Source organism: Electrophorus electricus, chromosome 16, assembly GCF_013358815.1.
Source record: "Electrophorus electricus isolate fEleEle1 chromosome 16, fEleEle1.pri, whole genome shotgun sequence".
In the NCBI taxonomy this organism is placed as follows: Eukaryota; Metazoa; Chordata; class Actinopteri; order Gymnotiformes; family Gymnotidae; genus Electrophorus; species Electrophorus electricus.
Genome location: NC_049550.1, coordinates 4,614,766 through 4,634,265, shown reverse-complemented (window position 1 = coordinate 4,634,265; position 19,500 = coordinate 4,614,766). Strand labels below are relative to the sequence as shown.

General features: G+C 43.2%; 2 protein-coding genes across 2 annotated transcripts; both read left to right on the top strand.

Moving 5' to 3' along the window:
• Positions 1–9,427: 9,427 nt before the first annotated feature.
• actb1 (actin, beta 1) lies at positions 9,428–13,023 on the top strand. The gene is made up of 6 exons (XM_027015741.2): positions 9,428–9,531; positions 10,670–10,794; positions 10,941–11,180; positions 11,540–11,978; positions 12,084–12,265; positions 12,359–13,023. The coding sequence occupies exons 2-6, from the start codon at positions 10,672–10,674 to the stop codon at positions 12,500–12,502; spliced, it is 1,128 nt and encodes a 375-aa protein (XP_026871542.1). The 5' UTR covers positions 9,428–9,531; positions 10,670–10,671; the 3' UTR covers positions 12,503–13,023.
• Positions 13,024–13,774: 751 nt separating this feature from the next.
• fbxl18 (F-box and leucine-rich repeat protein 18) lies at positions 13,775–18,995 on the top strand. Its single transcript, XM_027015759.2, has 5 exons — positions 13,775–13,996; positions 14,386–14,583; positions 14,899–16,469; positions 17,487–17,705; positions 18,504–18,995. The coding sequence occupies exons 1-5, from the start codon at positions 13,976–13,978 to the stop codon at positions 18,673–18,675; spliced, it is 2,181 nt and encodes a 726-aa protein (XP_026871560.2). The 5' UTR covers positions 13,775–13,975; the 3' UTR covers positions 18,676–18,995.
• Positions 18,996–19,500: the final 505 nt, after the last annotated feature.

The window sequence follows — 19,500 nt, the reverse complement described above, 5'->3', positions numbered from 1 at the left end:
TTTTGTTAATAGAAGACCAGGAAAATGTAATAGTGTTTCTGTTGTCATAACCAAATGAAGCTAGCCAGCCCAGCAACTAATTTGTAAAACAGAGTTCCAGAAACATCCACAGATGGGGAGGAGGCCTGAGCAAACTACTGTGCCCGGATCGCAAAAGTTGGTGCTACACCCATGACTAGAAACTAACAGTAATTATGAAGGCATAAAACAAAACCAATGCTAACAATAATGCTAAGATAATGAATAAATCCACAAGAAATGACAACACTACTAATGCTAAAAACAAACAAACAACAAACAAAAAAAACCAGGAACAATAAGCAACCATGAAAATCAAGGCAAGGTGAGAGTGAAAAGGCAAGCACAGGCTGGATGCAAGGCTTCACACTCATGGAATCCACTAATATGGGTAAACTGGAAAGTACCTTTCATACATACTGTCCCTCCATTCACACTAATAGGGTGTTTTCCACCTGTGTAAATGCATCTTTTCAATCCACTCTCCAAAGTGGATTGTTCTGAAAACACAGTTTTCATGTTATGGTGTGGATGGGGGGAAATTGTAAAATACTTATGTAAGCATGTCACATGACCTCACAGTATCATGGTGGAACCTGTTTTCCTGCTGTTTACAGCTGTAGGTATATTAATATTAATTTCATGTTTACCTGCTCTGTATAGTACACAGATTCCATTTTGGCATGCAAAATAGATTGTTCTGTGTTTATTGCCCCAGTTAAAGGGTAACAGAGCAGTCGACTGTAGCATGTACACAAAGGGCCATGGTGGAAATGACATAGGCGTCAGATGACAGACATTCTCCCATTCTCACCATTGGGAACAGGAAATGTTTGGAAAATGGATTGGAAACACTGTAGCCAAAACACAAAACAGTGTTTTCTATTTTACAAATGTTGGCGTAGACTAGTCCTGAGAGTCTATAAAGCTGTCTGCGTGCACTATAATTGGCCAGGTTTTGCTGTCATAAGTCAAACTGCACATCGCAATATCGTTGGTAGTTGGTTAAGGTTGGTGGACATAGAACGCACAATGTGGCATACTCCGCAAAGGCCAATTCATTGCATCTGCGAGCAAAGTCAGAGGACTACTGAGTTCTGACAGTGTGAAAACATTTACATCACAATTGCGGAGTGTGACCACACCTATGAGGCTTGTCTACAAGCCACTAATGAGAGAACTTCATTGTGTCACATGAAACTCAAGGGATGACTACAAATATGCCCATGAAGAAGCGCAGATGAAACTTTTGGGGGATGAAAGAAGAGTGGTGGTTTCTCAAGGCATAACATTGCAACTATTATGCTGAGGGCTTGTTTTTGTTTTTATGACCCCATCTTCTGTTGGGGTCCAGAGTGTGCTTGTTGATGATGTATGCTGACCATAGTCATTTCCTTTAATACACATCTATTGTTAGAGAATCACTATTGTACTGGCATCATTTCATACAGTCTGACATGTAACAGTCATATAAGACCATTGAAATCACACCAAGTAAGCCTAGCTTAAGAGTGAGCTTTTGTAATCTTCTAACAAGCAAGGGAACAAATGTGTTTATAGACCATTTTAGTACATCATATAGGTGTCAGGAGAAGGAATATAGGAATATGGATTATCCAAACGCCTACCAGATATTCTAGTGGTTTGCCAGCAGAAGACTGGTTGTCCCACACCGGTGGTTGCAGCCATCGTCATGGCGATCTGCCATATCTCCTGTGTCGATTGTATCAGCCATATACCAACAGCCTGCCTAAAAGAGGTGATGGAGCACCATCACTTGACAGTGCATCCCAAGGATACTTATCCTCAGAGAAGTACAATTCAATTTAAAAAAATTAATTACACAAAACACACATGCGTGCGTATGCACACACACACACGCACACACAAGCACAAATCTTCACAGATAGAGAAGAGGCAATGGCAGACACTAACTAATTTATTCATAGACTTTAACAATGAAGTAAATTGGCACTTGGAATTGCAAATCTACCATTTGTACATTTTGGGTAGCCAAATTGGAGGCTATGAGCAGTTGTTTTTTTTTTGTTTTTGTTTTTATTTTTAAATATAGCCTAGGTCTAACATTTATACTGGTATATCTTTAATTTGTTTAGATTTCAAAAGGCAAGCTTATTTTTAAAAAGGTTGGTGTCTACTCTTTTACAATGTCCAGGTATGTGAACGTAGCCGGGGGTCTAATACAGGCTGCCATGCCATATGGATCGACGTTACTTATTGTTATTAATGTAATTTTGTTCAAAGAGTGTTACTTAGCATTGAGATTTACTTTTTCCTGGTAGGATCGCCTTTCTTTCTCTTTCCCCTTAACCATCTGTTAGCTTCTCCATCATATTTGAACTTTTTAGCAAAACAAAAAGTATGCAGATATCCTTAACCACCAAAGCAGACACATGTAAACAGAGCATGTTCCTCACAAGATGGCGCCCCCATCCCCATATGTAATACAGCATAAGGTAATTTTGCATTCTCTTTGGTGGAGCACCGGGAACCACTTTAATAAACCCTAAATAGATGACACTGCACACACAAAAGGAGGACACACAAATTAAAACCACAATGTACAACTGTACGCAAAAGCTCACAGTTGTCATACTGTTGCAAAAATCCTAACTGACTGGCATTTAAAGTAAGAACTTTTCTTCAGTTAACTAGTAGATGAGGTATGAGGCGATCTGTTGAAACAATAAAATACAAGGTATTTGCTTAAACAGTATTGTTCAGAGGAAAGCAACCGTCAGTTCACTCCAGAAGGATGACAGGTGTCTGTCCAGGCCTTCTCCCAGACAGAGGACAGGGATCTGAAAAACTGGACTGTCAGGCTTAAAATCAGGCGTCTGGCTTAAAACTGGATATTTGACCATCCTAGGTGCATGCTGCTGGGGGGTAACCCGTGATAGGTATGGATGTACATATCTCTGAAATACATGATAACTAGCTCAAGCATTGGGATTTAAGTGGTTAGTGACTTGGGATCCAGCCTTTAGAGACCACCGGTCCCACCGCCTCGTCGATCGAGCCTTCGGACGCTCCGGAGCCAGGTGATCAAGAATTACGCAGTGATGATGCCTTGGCTCTGACATGTCCGGAACAGGAAAGTACTCAATATGCAGACTGACGGGGCCTCTGAGGAATCATATGAGAAACTCCAGAGACCTGAGATTAAAATGTTTCTGATGGTGGCCTAGTAAATTTTCATGCTCCGTTTCATGTGCATGTACCCCTAGGAGCGCTGAGCTGAAGAGATGATTGGAGAAGGCCTAAATTCAAGACTACTCCCATCCACCTATTCAGAGAATGTGTGCCGGTGGAGGAGAAGAGAGGCACCGAATTAGGGCATTCTTTAAAGTATCGCGCAAATGGTTTAGTGACTTCCACTAAAAAAGTGACTTGTATAACTTAAGCATTTGCTTGTTTGTTTGTTTAATGCAGACAGGCAACAGCTTCCAACACTGATATTCATCAGTGATGTCAAATTGAGAAAATTACTACAGGAGACAGAATATATCTGAGCATGGTTGCTCATAATGTGGAAAGTATTAGTTGAGTTAAATGTTAAAAGTGTTCAGCACTTATTTGTGCATGGTACATTAATATATAAGGGTGTTGTCATTTAATTCATAAATGTTAGAAACTAATATTTTACCTTGTAGTAGCGTTCCCTGTTAAGTGGTTCTGAAGGAAATGTGCTGAGCCCTGAATGTATAACTGTTTCCGCAGTAACAGAGCACACCCTCTTCCCCTTTCCTGACCTGTTATCATGAAGCAGGACCAATCAGATAGTAGGGAAGGCTTGGGGGTGGAGTCAGAAGTAGTGTTTGACTAAGGCTCTCTCACATGCACTTAGGGATAAAGACATCATTACAACCATAGAAGGCCATACAAATTATTGCACAACAGAGCACTGCTTCACATTTGTTGTTTATTCAATTGGGTTTTCAATTAATTACACTTATCTAGTTTATTCTGAGCTGTTTTTACATAACTTATACCATAGCTGCTAACTTTTAAAATCAGCTCAAATTTTCACTTTTTGGAGATTTAAATAATACCATGGCTTGTCCTTGCTTCATTATGACATCTGACTGAATTTACATCTGATTTAAGCAGTTTTCATTATACATGGCATGTTAATTTCCCTCATCACAAACTAGACATTGTTTTGGTGGCGTAACTACAGCTGACATTTCAGACCACAAATTCATTGAATTCGCTCTTGATATTCTTTTGGTTAACCAACAAGGTAAAGCTGCCATATCTTATAGAACTCTTAAACGTCTCAATCACGCTACGCCCTGTCACAATCTTTCTTCCTCTTTTCCTTTATTATTTTTTTCATCTTATTGTAATAACTTGGTTTTCTAGTTCCACTCCCATATCTAATCCATGTCAAATAATCTGATCCCTAAGACTTTTAGGCTGGTACCATCCATGTATACCTCTCCCCATCCACCTGAATTTGATTTCTGAAAGCTACTGGTCTGCAGCATAAACACTTTTATAAGAAAACTGGCTTTTCAGTTTATTTTCTGGCTTCCACTGCCCCCATTCATCAATATAGGAATGTGCTCTATGCTGCTAAGTCAGTATGCTTATCCAGTTTCATCACCCAGAAATCTGTTTTCAACTATCTATAAAATGTTTTAGCCACCAACATCAGTGCTCTCTGCTTTATGTAAAGAATGACCATTCATGAGTAGCGATAATCCACTACATCTCCATGTACTAATACCATGCATGCTAGTTATTTTTGCTGTTTCAGCACTGACCTAGTACATTGCTAATAAGCTAATTGTGAAGTCAAAAATATTTCCAAGTGTCCACCTGATCTAACAACAAAACTGCAACAATGATACAAGTAACGAGAAGAACTAACGCCAAAGACCAACAAATACAAAACAGGCACAGAAGACACAAAGCTTGGAACACAAACAGCAGCTAGGATTTAACACAATGACCAGCAAAGCAAACAGGGAACAAGACAGGGTTTCAACGCATGTACTAATAAGAATTAACAAGACACAGGTGCAACAAATGAAGCGCGGAGAAAACGAAACACAGAAGCAAAACAAATATATAAGACAGGGTAACCATGACAATAAGGATACCAGGGAGTGACCAATTATGACAATAGTTAACAGTTCATTGAACTTTAGTGTAGTTTCTCTCCCTTTGAAGAATGCCATCCAATTCTTGAAAAATCTTTTCTTGATTGGATGGTAAGAAAACACCTTAGACTTCACTGCAAAAGGTGTGAACCCGTGCTAGCGGAGGCCAAGATCTGTCTGATCTTCAGCTGTAACCCTTCTCCTCTCCTCCTGCATGTCCATCCTGTCTCTCAGCACAGGATTCTCCAATAGTTCCTGCCTTTTCAGTCTCGGAACTATACATGTCTTTTGTCTTAAATTTAAGAATGATCTTTTCATACAGTGCTACTATACAGAAAGAATATGCAACAAGCTAGAGCCACATTCAGATGGTATTTGTGCACGCAGTGTTGTGTAAAAGGTAACTGCACACGTTTCTCTCTCTCTCTCTCTCTCTCTCTCTCTCTGTGTGTGTGTGTGTGCGCGTGCATGTCATACATGGTCAAGAGTGGCACATTACATTCATAAAAAGGCAGGATTCTTAAAGGAACACCCTTATTAACCACTGCCATGAGATTACTTGTGAATATGTAAATGTGTGTTGGAGGTGGTCCTTTTATTGGCTGTGATGGATTTGATCAGTCAAAAGTGCCATATAGGGACTTACAAGGACTGTCAACTGTGCCCTACATTATAAGGTGAAAAATATATAATAGATCTATACTTATTTTATACATATTTCTCTTGATGATCCACCTGTCCTCAGTGGTGACCTTCCCCTACCATTTAAGGCTACATGTGTTGTTTTTACAGATATCTATGTAGATTATTACTGTTAACAGTCGTGTTTATATATATATATATATATATATATATATATATATATATATATATATATATATATATATAATCAGCATATTTTTTAATATCATAGGAGGTGACAGAAAGTAGATTATGAATGTGTTTGAGTTTGTGTGTTGTATTATGTCATTGTGTATAAATTCAATATGCAATAGTATATGTAAAAAGAAGAATGTGATTTGATTTGTGAGAGGGGAAAAAGCGAGAGACCATCCCACTCTGATTTCCGCTTTGACAAATCACATGACATGGCATTCCAAAGCACTGTTCCATGTGACTCACACAGAGATCTCCATATAAGGTCGTTAGTGGAACAGCTCTTAAAGAGCCAGCGTCCCCACAATACAATACTGTGAACAGGACATCGTATATATTTCACTTCCAGTTAAAGTAGGAAGAATGGTCTTTTTCATTATGCCACTTTCAGTGTACGTGCACACAAGTGAATATTTGTCTGTCTGGGGAAGTTTTGTGTGTGTGTGTGTGTGTGTGTGTGTGTGTGTGTGTGCAGGGTGAGGGCAGGATGCAAAGGTCAGTCTTCTCTCAGAGGCCTACTGATCCTAATACAGCTATAAAGTAAGCATAATTATAAATAGTTAACATTTTCACAGGATTGTAAGTAATAACACATAAACAATACTATTTATTCACTGTACATTTTCTGAATGGGGAGGGAATGCTACTTCTCCATTTCAGTTCCAGAGTGGCAGAGTAGATGAACATCCTGTTTCAGATTTGCATTATTTTATGATGACTATTAGACTCTCTTCTCTATTCATCTGCCTCTCCCTCTCCCTGAGAAAGCCTTATAAGGCATGACGTTATCTGAGTATAATAAAGATATGATGTTTGCTGAAACCACACTACTTCCAGGTACACATACACACAAATACACACACTCATTTTTAATACATCCAATAGAGCTCAGCAATGATGCATAAGAGCATTACTACAGATTCTGGAATACCTATCATACTTGAAAATACACATACACACATGCAAACACACACATATATACCTTCCCCCACACACACAAGCACGCACACACACACACACACACACACACACACACACAGAAGCAGTGCTATAGAGCAAACAACTACACAGAGCCTAACCCTGTCCTTGGGGGAATGCACCAAGGCACTTTGTAATCTGAGTGATTTCATAAAAACGGAATGAGCACTAACTGTGCCAGTAATCTCTGTGACCCGCATAATCATGGCTACTGATACACCATTCCAGGTTTGGATGGGAGTGAATAAAATGTGCTTTTTAAGTACTGCAGTCACTATACCACACAAGGTGGAAAGTGTAGAATGTCCTTATTTATTTTTTTGTTTATTTAATATTTAAGGCTCCAAAAGTATCCCATCCAACTCAAAGCACTTTTTCTTGAACATTAAAGGATCCTGATCCGAAAGAAACAGTTTGGTTTTATCCAAAAATTATTTTTCTAGAATATTAGAATATCTTTCATAGGATTCGCTTATGCTTTACTTAAGTAACAAAATGACATGTATTCTGCTATAGCTGTTAAAGGCTCAAAAAATAATTTGATGTTTCATGTCTCTTGAGACAAGAAGAAGCAAAAACAAGTGGAGAATAGGCTACTCCAGGGAGACCGTTATTTTCACGCTTATACATAGCTTTGAATGTGTATGGTCTCTGCTTATTTGATTGTGCAGCCTCCAGGATTCAGAGATTAAACCTGTATAGACATGTACAGTTGCTATGAATGAATAAGCGTTTCCTCTGCTTAAATTGTAAGTTTCAACCAGTTAAAAATATTTATGATAAAACCAAACTTTTCAGATGAAACCCAAGTTAGGCTTCTGCCAGGAACTTCAATTATCCATAATAGAAACAGACTTATCAAAAATATTTTAAAGTTACAAGGCCTAGTATGTCCAAGCAATCCTACTGAAACTTGTAACAGATACACTACTGATCTATGAAGAATGCATACTGTTCAATTATATGGTTCAGATTATACTTTCAACCTGGTATTTAGGTCATATTTGGAAATGACCACTCATTCCTTATAATTTAAAGTTTGTACAGTCTTTAGCAGAGGTGATGTGGTTATTATTGAAAAATTATTAATCTGTGAAAAAAATTTTTTGTTTCATATCACTCAATCTTTTTGCTTTGGTGACATTATAATAATCTGGAATGAACCTTATCAAAAGTCCTTAAACTACAGTACACCTATGGTTACACAGATGCAGCCAACCAGCAGGCAGAACTAGTGTCAGGTGGCTATCCTAGGACCATGAGCTGTCTTAACTAAGCCTTTTTGGTGAAAACCTTTTACTTACTTGTGAACAAATTCAGATCATGATAATTAGCCTGTTATTTTTGGCAAATTAATCTGCCCATTCATAAAGTTCAATAATATTAATATTCCTAATCAGAATGTAGAAGGAGGTCTGAGATATATTACTAAAAACTATCATTTTGAATTCTCTCTTTCTGTCATAGATAGATAGATAGATAGATAGATAGATAGATAGATAGATAGATAGATAGATAGATAGATAGATAGATAGATAGATAGATATAAAAATGTAAAATTGTAGTGAATTACATAAGGTTTCTAGAAAAACAGGACGTTTCGGCCAGAGGTCCTCAGAGCAAAGTACTTCATATATATGAAATTACTGCATGCCTATTGAATCAGCAAAAGAAGAAGATAATAATGCGACATGTTAATTAGCATAGTGTAATATAATACTGCTTTATTAGCTCTTGAGCGTCCACTCGTCCTCTTGCAAATGGAAACAACCACGCCCCGCATTTCAATCCGAAACCAACCCACAGTAGGACACTGCTGCAAGGCGGCTGTGTTATGTTGAAAGCATGTCGGTGAGGGGAACTTTTAAAAAGCTGATTTATAAATACCCGTTTTAAAATACAGCTCCTCAAGTAATTCAGTAACTTTTCTCCCCCAAATTTCAGGTTTATGCGTCTAACGACGGAAGACTATATAAAAGTCACGAACTGCTTTTGAAAGCTATATACCATTACAGAATGAAAATTAAATGTTGACCTTTTGTTTTATGGGTACTAAGACATTTGTCTGATTTTCAGATTGATTTAATAACGCTTTGTTTAGCAGTAGGCTTGTGTTCCATTTAGTATGTTTACTGGAGTAAGTCCATTTAAGATAAATGTTATTCCATTTAACCAAAATATTATTCCTATAAGCCGTATCTGAATAATATCATTTTTTATTAATAACCACGTCAGTTTAATAAATATGCCTTAAATAGTGCCTTTTCTATCCCTTTCATTTCAATTGGCCTTGCCAAAGAGTACTACTTCATCTCGGAACTTGAATTTCAAGCAATAAGCTCGAAACACGCCAAATGGGTGACGGTGGGCCAATCAAATAACTCGATGCCGAAAGTTTACCATATATGGAAGGAGCCGGCCACCACGCCGGGTATAAAAGAGTCCACCGCTCGGGCAGGACAACAGTTTTCTGTGCACCCTGAAGGGATAGTTGTCACTCGTTTGTTCCCTGCAAACCATTAATTAACAGGTAAGCGGCGTCTCATTGTGGTTAAAAATCAGTAGCTAGCATAATGTTTTGTGTGTGCGCAGAACAATTTGCCGGTTTTTTGTTTTGGCGAGCTAGTCAGCTTTGGTGCACAGCCCAGCTAGCTGGTTAGCCTAGTTGTTAACCTAACTTGGCTGAAGGGTATCTTGGCGTGTGCTTATTTTTTATTTTTATAAAAAAAAATTAAAATGTATATTTTATACTAGTGAAGGTTCTTGACTAGGCTAGCTACCTGTATGCTTGGGTAAAACGTGGCTAGCTAACCTAGGTTAACCAGTTTAGTTTTTTAGGTACAGATCGGGTTACTCTGATCCCGTTAAGTTGAAATGGTTAATCAAATGGCTTGCATTTTCTTAAGTGGCTGAACTATTCCTCTGTGGCATTAGTAGGTTAACGGCAGCCTTGAATTGAGTAACAATACTCGGCGTGCTGCGTTGCTAGCCCTATTCATTAGTGATGCCGTTCTGTTTCAATAGTGGGTGTGGCGGCCATTTCACTGCAATGCCGGCATCTTTAAGATTTTCCACCATGAGGTCTTCAGTATGACTAACTAGCTAACCAACATGGTAATTAGATGTGCGTGTTGGGGTTGGACAAGTTTGATGGCGTCGATGCGGCGTTTTCTAGTTGGCGATTGTGGCACTTTTTTTTTTAAATTATTGCCTGAACTGGTCAGTAAAGGCCAGCAAACTGCCTTAATTGAGCACCTAGCTATGCCGACCTAGTTCACAGCAAACAGATGGGGCTTTTTGATTGCACTTAATCAGTGAATAGTGCGCAAGTTGAATTCAAGGGTGTAGGTGGGGAAATGAGTCGCAGTGAGTGTTTAGTAATGCGCTTATCGGGCTATTGAAATGGGGAGTGGTCCTGGCAGCTGGTCTGCAAGCTGAATCGACCATGGTGAGCCGGTCGCACTTATTGCCATATAAGGCAATAGTGAGTCTGCCTAGCCACTTCCTTTGTCTCCAATCTCTCGAGTTTAAGCTTGCGCCTTTGCGCCACCTAGTGGTCGACTGTAAGAATTCCTTAAATGGTACTCATTGCACTTGCAGTAGAGGGCTTAGCTCGTGTGGCTTTTTTTCCCCCTCTTTTCTCTAAATGATTTCTCCCTTCTCTACAGCCATGGATGAGGAAATTGCTGCTCTTGTCGTCGACAATGGCTCTGGAATGTGCAAAGCTGGCTTTGCTGGTGATGATGCCCCTCGTGCTGTCTTCCCTTCCATTGTTGGCCGGCCCAGGCATCAGGTATGTTTGAGCTGCTAGCGTTAATGCCCTTGTATGTCTGTACTTGATGAATTGGAAGAGGGGGTACTATATGAATATTGGGTTCACTGCCACTTGTCAACTACAAGTTCTTCAGAAATGTAGCAATGGGTTTTTTCCTTTTGTAGGGAGTGATGGTTGGTATGGGACAGAAGGACTCGTATGTAGGTGATGAGGCTCAGAGCAAAAGGGGCATCCTGACCCTGAAGTACCCCATTGAGCATGGTATCGTCACCAATTGGGATGACATGGAGAAGATCTGGCACCACACCTTCTACAATGAGCTGCGTGTGGCTCCAGAGGAGCACCCTGTCCTCCTCACAGAGGCTCCTCTCAACCCTAAAGCCAACAGGGAGAAAATGACACAGGTACATGCTTTGGTTCAATAGCAGTTCTCCATTAGTTTTTCCCTGTATTCCTCACTTCTGTACATCTCTTCCATTTCTTCTCTTCCTTCTCAGGATTTCCACCTTTCACCCTAATTTGTCTCCCATTTGGAGACGGCAAGTTAAATTTTCACCCTTGTCTGCTTTTCTGAATGAGTTTTGTAACTTTCAACCCACCCTGAGCATTGTAGACTCCATGCATGTTGAGTTGGAAACTAACAGTCCTTGAATCTTGACTTAAACCACTGCCTGGGATTAAGTTTTGGCATCCAAGGGTCTAACCCCCCCCCCCCCCTCCTGGTCAAGTGTTCACTGTCTAACTAGTTGCTTCTCCTCAACAGATCATGTTCGAGACCTTCAACACTCCAGCCATGTACGTTGCCATCCAGGCTGTGCTGTCCCTGTATGCCTCTGGTCGTACCACTGGTATTGTGATGGACTCTGGTGATGGTGTCACCCACACCGTGCCCATCTATGAGGGCTATGCTCTCCCTCATGCCATCCTCCGTCTGGACCTGGCTGGCCGTGACCTGACTGACTACCTGATGAAGATCCTGACTGAGCGTGGCTACAGCTTCACCACCACGGCTGAGAGGGAAATTGTGCGTGACATCAAGGAGAAGCTGTGCTATGTTGCTCTGGACTTCGAGCAGGAGATGGGCACTGCTGCCTCATCTTCCTCTCTGGAGAAGAGCTATGAGCTGCCTGATGGTCAGGTCATCACCATTGGCAACGAGCGCTTCCGCTGCCCAGAGTCCCTCTTCCAGCCATCCTTCTTGGGTGAGGCTCTTGTCTTGTGCTGACTCCATCTTGGGGAAAGTCTTGTATGTGTAACTTAAAATACAAGTGCCATTTTGGTCCCTTAAATAAATTCCCTCCTCTTAGGAATGGAGTCATGTGGCATCCATGAGACTACTTTCAACTCCATCATGAAGTGTGACGTCGATATCCGTAAGGATCTGTATGCCAACACAGTGCTGTCTGGTGGTACCACCATGTATCCTGGCATTGCTGACCGTATGCAGAAGGAAATCACCTCCCTGGCACCCTCCACTATGAAGATCAAGGTAAGGCATTTGTACTGTCATTTTCCTTCACAGCTGTTAAGGTTTGTTGGGCCCTTCAGCATGTGACTCTTGTATACTTTTCTCCCTACACAGATCATTGCTCCTCCTGAGCGCAAGTACTCTGTCTGGATTGGTGGCTCCATCTTGGCCTCCCTCTCCACCTTCCAGCAGATGTGGATCAGCAAGCAGGAGTACGATGAGTCTGGCCCCTCCATTGTCCACAGGAAGTGCTTCTAAGTGGGACTGAGCACCACAGCTGGCCATGTGCCTGGCTGACCTAAAGAACGACCAACCTACCTTCCCCTCTCAGATGAAGACAACATGGGCATGGCTTCTGCTCCGTATGGTGCGCTGCCTCTGGACGAGCAAACTGGAATGTGGGGGTGGTGTCTTACGGGGGAGGAGCTTTCTCCAAAAGGACTCAATGTACATTTCTTTTAAGTCATTCCAAATGGTGTCATGTTTAATGCCACATTCACTGCTTCTGCCCGTCAGTGGGAACACACACACGACCTTGTTAGTGTTGCTTATGTAAATTATGTACTCAAGTGTCTTGGGTTTTGTTTTTGTACTTCAGCCTTAAACCAGTTCTTTTGTTATGCAATAGAAGGGAAAAGCTTTACCCATTTCAGTGACTTTTTTTTGCAGGTGAACTTCCCTGGGGTATGTGGGTAGGGGGACTGTCCATGGCATGGGAGCCAAGGAGTCTCTATACACTGACATGTAAACCCAATAAAATGTGCACATGTAAAACACCACACTTGTCTCTTCTGTCCTGTTTTACAATGGTTTGGCAAAAAAAGTTCATTTGATGGTAGGAGCCATTTACTGATTTGCCAAAAAAGGCTGGTAAAAGGTGGTGCAATAATCAAAGCATGCTTGAATAGTTTTACAGCTAGTAACTAGAAACCTACAATCATGCAACTTCTAGATTTGGAGCTTGCAATCCAACGAAGTGACCTCCATCTCTATTTGAGTTGGCCTGTCTAGGGCAGCAGGCCCAATAAACATTTTAGTCTACTATTGGTTTGATCGACCTTTTAGCACCAAGTAGCATATCCCTCAGGTTAGGAACATTTTCACAATCTTGAGTGCAGACTGCCAGTAACGAAACAATTGTACGAGTTTACCAGTGTAATCATCCGTGCGGTCTCCCCTGGCCCCACTGAAACCTGGGGCGCGTCGCACGGTTTTATTGCATCGACAAATAACTGATGCAACCCAATGATTATAAAGGCAGCTAAGATATAGGATGTGCAATATTACCGCATCAGAAGGGAATGATTTAAGTGAATTTCTAACCAAATGTCAGTGCTCCTTCTACCCGCAGCCGCATACACCCAGCCAGCCTACCCATGGCAGTCCGTTCGAACGATATATTCATTATCTACTAGATTTCCACTGTCCATCCTTTGTTAATCTAAATGGGACATGAGATTGTCAAAACACTTATGGCTACGGTAGACAAAAGTTAACGTTAAATTGGCTACAGAAGTAACGGCGGAAGAAGTCGCTGCACCTCCCGGAAGTTGCTACGTCTGTAAATGCCTTCCTCCTGAGAGTTAAAGGGAGAGTTAGGGTTAGACTGCGACCAGTTAACTTGACTAGCTAGGCAGTTTTTGTGTTGAGTTAATTGAATTTTGGGAAAATCTAGCATGGAGTTCTATTTATAAGTTAATTTTATATTTGAAGAGACGTCCGAAAGGCGACATGGATAATCAGATTGAAACGGTAGGTAAGATCTTAATAGTTCATAGATGCTCAGTTAGCTACCGTTACAGCTAGAAAAGTTAACTAGCTCGACACATCAATCATGTACTGTTCTAAGATAGGTTAACGAATGACTAACGAGCTTTAATAAAATAGATCATTCCCCCATAAATATTTGTCATTAATCATGCAAATGTTTGGAACAGTGATGTTGCCGAAGTTTCTTCTTGTAAAATCCTTTGTCATGTGAATTGTTTCTCACTAGCTAGTGCTATGTGAGAAGACGTCAAATAGCACATTCTATTTAAACGCGCATAAACGTTGATCCGTATTAGCTACTGTGTGTCCACATGTCTAAAACCCCTAACCGTGCTAAGATTTGTTCACGTTTTGTTCGCGTTTCTCTGCAGGCCCAGTGTTGCCCAGACAGTGTCTCTCAGTGCTCTGTCACCATCTCCGACTTTTCAGACGAGATTATGCTAAATATCCTGCGGTACATCCCAAGTCACGACCTGATGGTCAGCGTAAACCGGGTGTGCCAGAAATTTCGGATATTATGTCTAGACAAGAGCTTGACGACCCACATACACCTGCACAAAGAGTACTCGGTGAGCTCAGGCAGCTCTTCGTCTCCAGAGCACTGAGGCGTTGATGTGCTTTGTCTCTCATCCCAATGACGAGTAGAAATTAAAAGAAGCAAATGTTTGTATTGCAGCTGGGCAGATTCACTGATTTCCAGAAATCCAGAAATTTCTGTGTGACACATCTTATTTGCAGATTCACAGAGTTGTCAGTTCAAATAGGGATTTAATCAGGCATTTGCACTCATGAGTAAATAAAAACAAAAGATCCAGCTAAAACACTTCTGGAATGCGCAGGACGAGAGTCGAGCTGTCTGATCTCGAGTTTTGTCTCCCTCGCAGGCGACCGATGAAGCGGTCAAGCGCCTCCTGAAGGAGGTGTCCGGCGACGTGCGCACACTGAACGCAAGCGGCTGCTACTGGCTGTCTGGCTCAACGCTGGAGCAGGTGACGCGCTGCAGCGGTGTGGTGCGCCTGGACGTGACGGGCTGCCGCGTGACCCCGACGCGCCTCTCTCGGCTGCTGGGCTCGCTGCGCGCGCTGCGGGCGCTGGCACTGGACGTGGGGCCAGGATTCGCGCTTCAGCAGCTGAGCGCCGAGGGCAAGGCGGCACTGGCACGGCTGCGCGAGCTGCAGCAGACGCTGCTGGCAGCGTCGTACGGCGTGGTTCCCTGCTGTAGCGGCCTGCGCAGCCTACACCTCTACCTGGAGGCGGGCGAGGGGCGGCAGGAGGCAGGCGGCTGCGCCCAGCTGATGGTGGGCCAGAGCAGCGTGCCGCACTACCAGAACCTGCGCTGGTTTTCGGCACGGCTGGCGCCGGGCGAGGTCAACCGCACGCTGCTCGCCCTATACCTGGCCGTCTTCAGCCTCAGCGTGCCCTCCGGCCTGGCTGGCCTAGTGGTGTTTGTGCCGGGACCGGCGCCACCCAGACCTGGCGCGGTGGCGGCGCTGACAGAGCGCATGGCGGCGGCAGACGGGAGCATAGTCCGGGCCCTGCAGCTACCACGCACCTGGTTGGACGGCGCCATGCTGGGGCGGGTGCTGGCACATGGCTGCCCCGCCTACCTGAACGTGTCGCGCTGCTCGACGCCGGGCTTCAACCCCCTCCATGTGTTGCTGGGAGCCGGGCGCGACCTCTCACCCCTGCGCAGCCTCAATCTGCGTGGGTGCGGGTGTGGCCCACCTGTGGACGGCAGTGGGAAGGGCGAGGAGACGATGGATGGCGAGAGCGTGCGGGCGCTGGTGCGGGCGTGCCCCGACCTTGTGCGCCTGAATCTGTCAGCTACGCACTACCACCACGCCCCCCCAGCCGGGCAGGACGGGCACCTGTGCCGAGCACTGGGTTGTCTCGCCCACCTGCGCTCGCTGGCGCTGCCTGCCTGTGCACTGGCCCCGCGGGCGCCCGAGACGGCAGCGGCGCGCCCGGATTTGGGCCTCCCCTCGAGCTCACCGCTCTTCGGACTGAAGAAGGCTCGGCGCGTGGGCGTGCCCATCTACCAGCCGTGCTCGGAGGACGCGGCACATCAGGGCGAGGACCCGGCGGAGGCGTCCTGCTTTCGTCCGCTGCTGGAGGGCTGCCCCCACCTGGCTGAGCTGGAGCTCATCGGCGCCGGCTTCTCGTCGGCCATGCCGCGAAATGAGCCAGCCATCCGCAAGGACCCCGCAGCTTGCCCCTGGTCATGCCTGATCGGAGACGCACAGCTGGCGGTTTTGGGGAAGCTGAGGTTTTTGCGCAGGCTCACCTTGGCCCATCTGCCAGGGGTGCTGAAAGGGACCGGACTCATACAGCTCGCTCAGGGATGTAAGGACCTTCAGGCGTTATCGCTGGCCAACCTTGGATCCTTAAAAACTGTCAACTATACGCAGGCCTTGCAGGAGGTGCTCGTGCACTGCACACAACTCAGGGACTTGAGGTGAATATCACACATGAATTAAACTCAAGCCTCTGGCTAGGTTACTGTGCTGCAGCACAAACATACTATAACAAGATAAATATAAGTCGATATTTCTTCTGTAAATGCAGTAATAATGTAAATATAATTATTCACATACTTTTAAAATCAGAAAGAAAAGACTTGTACATCTCATTAATGCTGTTGAGAAAGACCTGTTACTTACATGAGCCAAAACAGATGATAACACATGTGCATGTATTGAAGCTGTGCTCCGGTAATCCATCTATAATGATGCAGTCTTAGTAATTACATTAAGTGTAATTGCACCGATACTGGATACATTTAATATAAAGTGGGATCAAATGCTTTATGAATAGTTAATCTTTTCTATGGAAGGGACATGTTGAGAATCCCACCTTTAGAACACACTACATTTGTGCTCTCCTGCTCATAGAACATTTTAAACTAGAGATATTCAGCTCTCCAGTAGAGGGCAGCAGAGGGTAATTTTATGTTCTGTTTCTCTGTTTTATCAGTACCAGCACATTCAAATCAACTACGCAGCAAGTTTATTGTATTTGGTTTTGACGTTTGGTCCAGTCTTTGTCACACTAAATGAAGTGTCGCAAAATAGATATTCGTTTTCAGAAGGTACTTGCTTTAATTGTTGCTCATGCTGACGTCCATTAGTCAGATGTAGACGGATGTTTGCTTTGTTTGAAGATTCTATTTGTCAGTTCTAATTTGTGGAGTTTTATATTTCATCCTCCTGAAATTCAGTTTTAAAAAAAAAAATAACAATGGCACCAGCCTACCAAAATCGCATCAAAATGAATTCCAGTCATTTTCTCAGAAAATGTGGCTATTTTCAGCACTTTCTATGGATCTGCAGGAGCCACAAATCTTAAAGCAGCAAAAAAAAAAAAAAAAAAAAAAAGTGCCGTCAATAGTAACGCAGTATAGGCAGAATCTTCACGCTGTGTCACTTCCTCAGTGTGTGTGTGTGTGTGTGTGTGTGTGTGTGTGATGCACCAGGCTGGAACAGCCGTACTTCAACGCCAACGCCGCGTTCTTCGAGGCGCTCGCCCACTGCCGCCGTCTTCGCCGTCTCTGTCTGGTCTCACGTCACGGGACCTTCCAACCCGCCGCCGCCGCCGCCTTCGTGCAGCGCTCCACCAGCCTCATCATGTGTCACATGTTCATGGGCGGGACTCTGGCAGCCTGCAAAGCGCTGCAGAAGACCCTGTTGGACAGGTTAGTTTTAAACACGCCCACATGTCATCATTTCACACACGCCTTTATCTTCAATATCGCGCACGGCTTTACCTTCAATTGGGAATTAAGAATCTTTCCGACGAGGTTTTTGTTTTTTCAGTACTAGTGTTTCAGCATTTATTGTGCTTTTGGATTATTTTATTTTTTTGCTTTTTAAATGTTCCTGTCACTTAACTATTCATCTTCCAAAATGTGCACCATTCTTTTTTCACAAGACAGAAAATGATTAAAACTAGTGTGAGGTCTGATGTTGCTAATGGAATGTCCATTTTGAAAAGAAAGAACAAATTAGGCTTATTGGAGACAATGGCACAAATTAGATTTATAGACAGGCCCATTGCAGATTTAGTGGGTATTGGAGGGGTCACCAAAAGTCTCTTCCAGGGGTGAGCAAACCTTTTTCTTGGCAGGGCCGAAGTGTAATTTCTTTGAAACTACACCCTAAAGTCCTACTGCCATGCACTCCATAATCTGCGCTTTGTTGATTGTTGCTGCTCACCCCAGTCACTCCAGACTAGTTGAATCACAACCATACCACCAATCACCCTGCAGAAATCTGTAATGTGTAATCTGTCTGCACACCCTCTAATCTGTCCACCTGTAATTCAGTAATGTAAGACCGCTTTGTGCCTGACGTACTACATTCACCTGCATATCATCCGCTATCGCTGCTGCCATCATCAACCGCAGATGTAGGAGAAAGTGTCGCTGTCATGTTTTGGGTTTTTCGTACCTTTAAATGCCGACCTGCTGGTCCATCTCTTTGTCCCCACACAGCCTGTCTGCGTCGCGGCCTGCCCTGAGCGTGGTGGTGTACCCGCTGCTGCACGAAGACCTGAGCCACGTGATTAGAGAGATGCCGCTCTGCCACCTGGACGAGATCACACTCTTCAAGAGCCGCGTGGCCGAGGAGCCCCCCCTGCTGGTCGAAGAGGCACGCGCAGACTGAAGAGCAGGCAATGCCCTCCAACGGTGGCCGTTTCACCAAATATTGTTTACACTGAGAAGCTGCTTCTTTTCATCCAATTCAAGTGAGTGGATGTGCGTACACTGCAAGTGGATGCTGGATTTGTTCTAGCCATCCTGAACAGCTGAACTGGACAATCATTTGGCCAAACATTCATTTCAAATTGTGATCATCTTTAGCTGTTGAGACGCAGGTGTTTTTTGTGGGAGAGAGACAGTCCATACTAAAGACCGGGCTTGAAAAATGTCTGTACAATCTGTGCCAAAATGAGACATGAAATAAAGAAAGGTGCTGTTGACGTATTCCCTAGTTTTTCTGTTGGTTTATAAGAAGCTGGAGAATAAAGTTCATATACACAAAGTGAGTAAAATGAGGGAAATGTCACATGAGAATGGACTTTAATTTTAAATCGCATAATAAGTTGAATGCAACTCAGCGATGTGCATCAGCTATTAAAAAATCTAATGATCAGAACATTGATGTGAATCTCCATAGAAACACAATGCCTCTAGCGGAATTCATTGGTAGAAACAATAATTTATTAGTCGCAAAAGCAAGCAAACAAAAAATGCTGATTGGCATGAAAACACATGCGAATATCAAACCGCACAATTTTATGATGGAAGCAGAACTGATGCCTTCTATACTGGAGAAGTCAGTTAAGAGGTACAAGGTATAGTGAAGCATTAAATGATAAAGAGCAAGTTGTAGGGCTAAAGACGGAATTGGCAAAGCCTATTAATGGCACTGACAAATCACGTTTACCAGGTGAATTGAAATTGTGGGGCCAGCAGCTTGGCTTGCTGC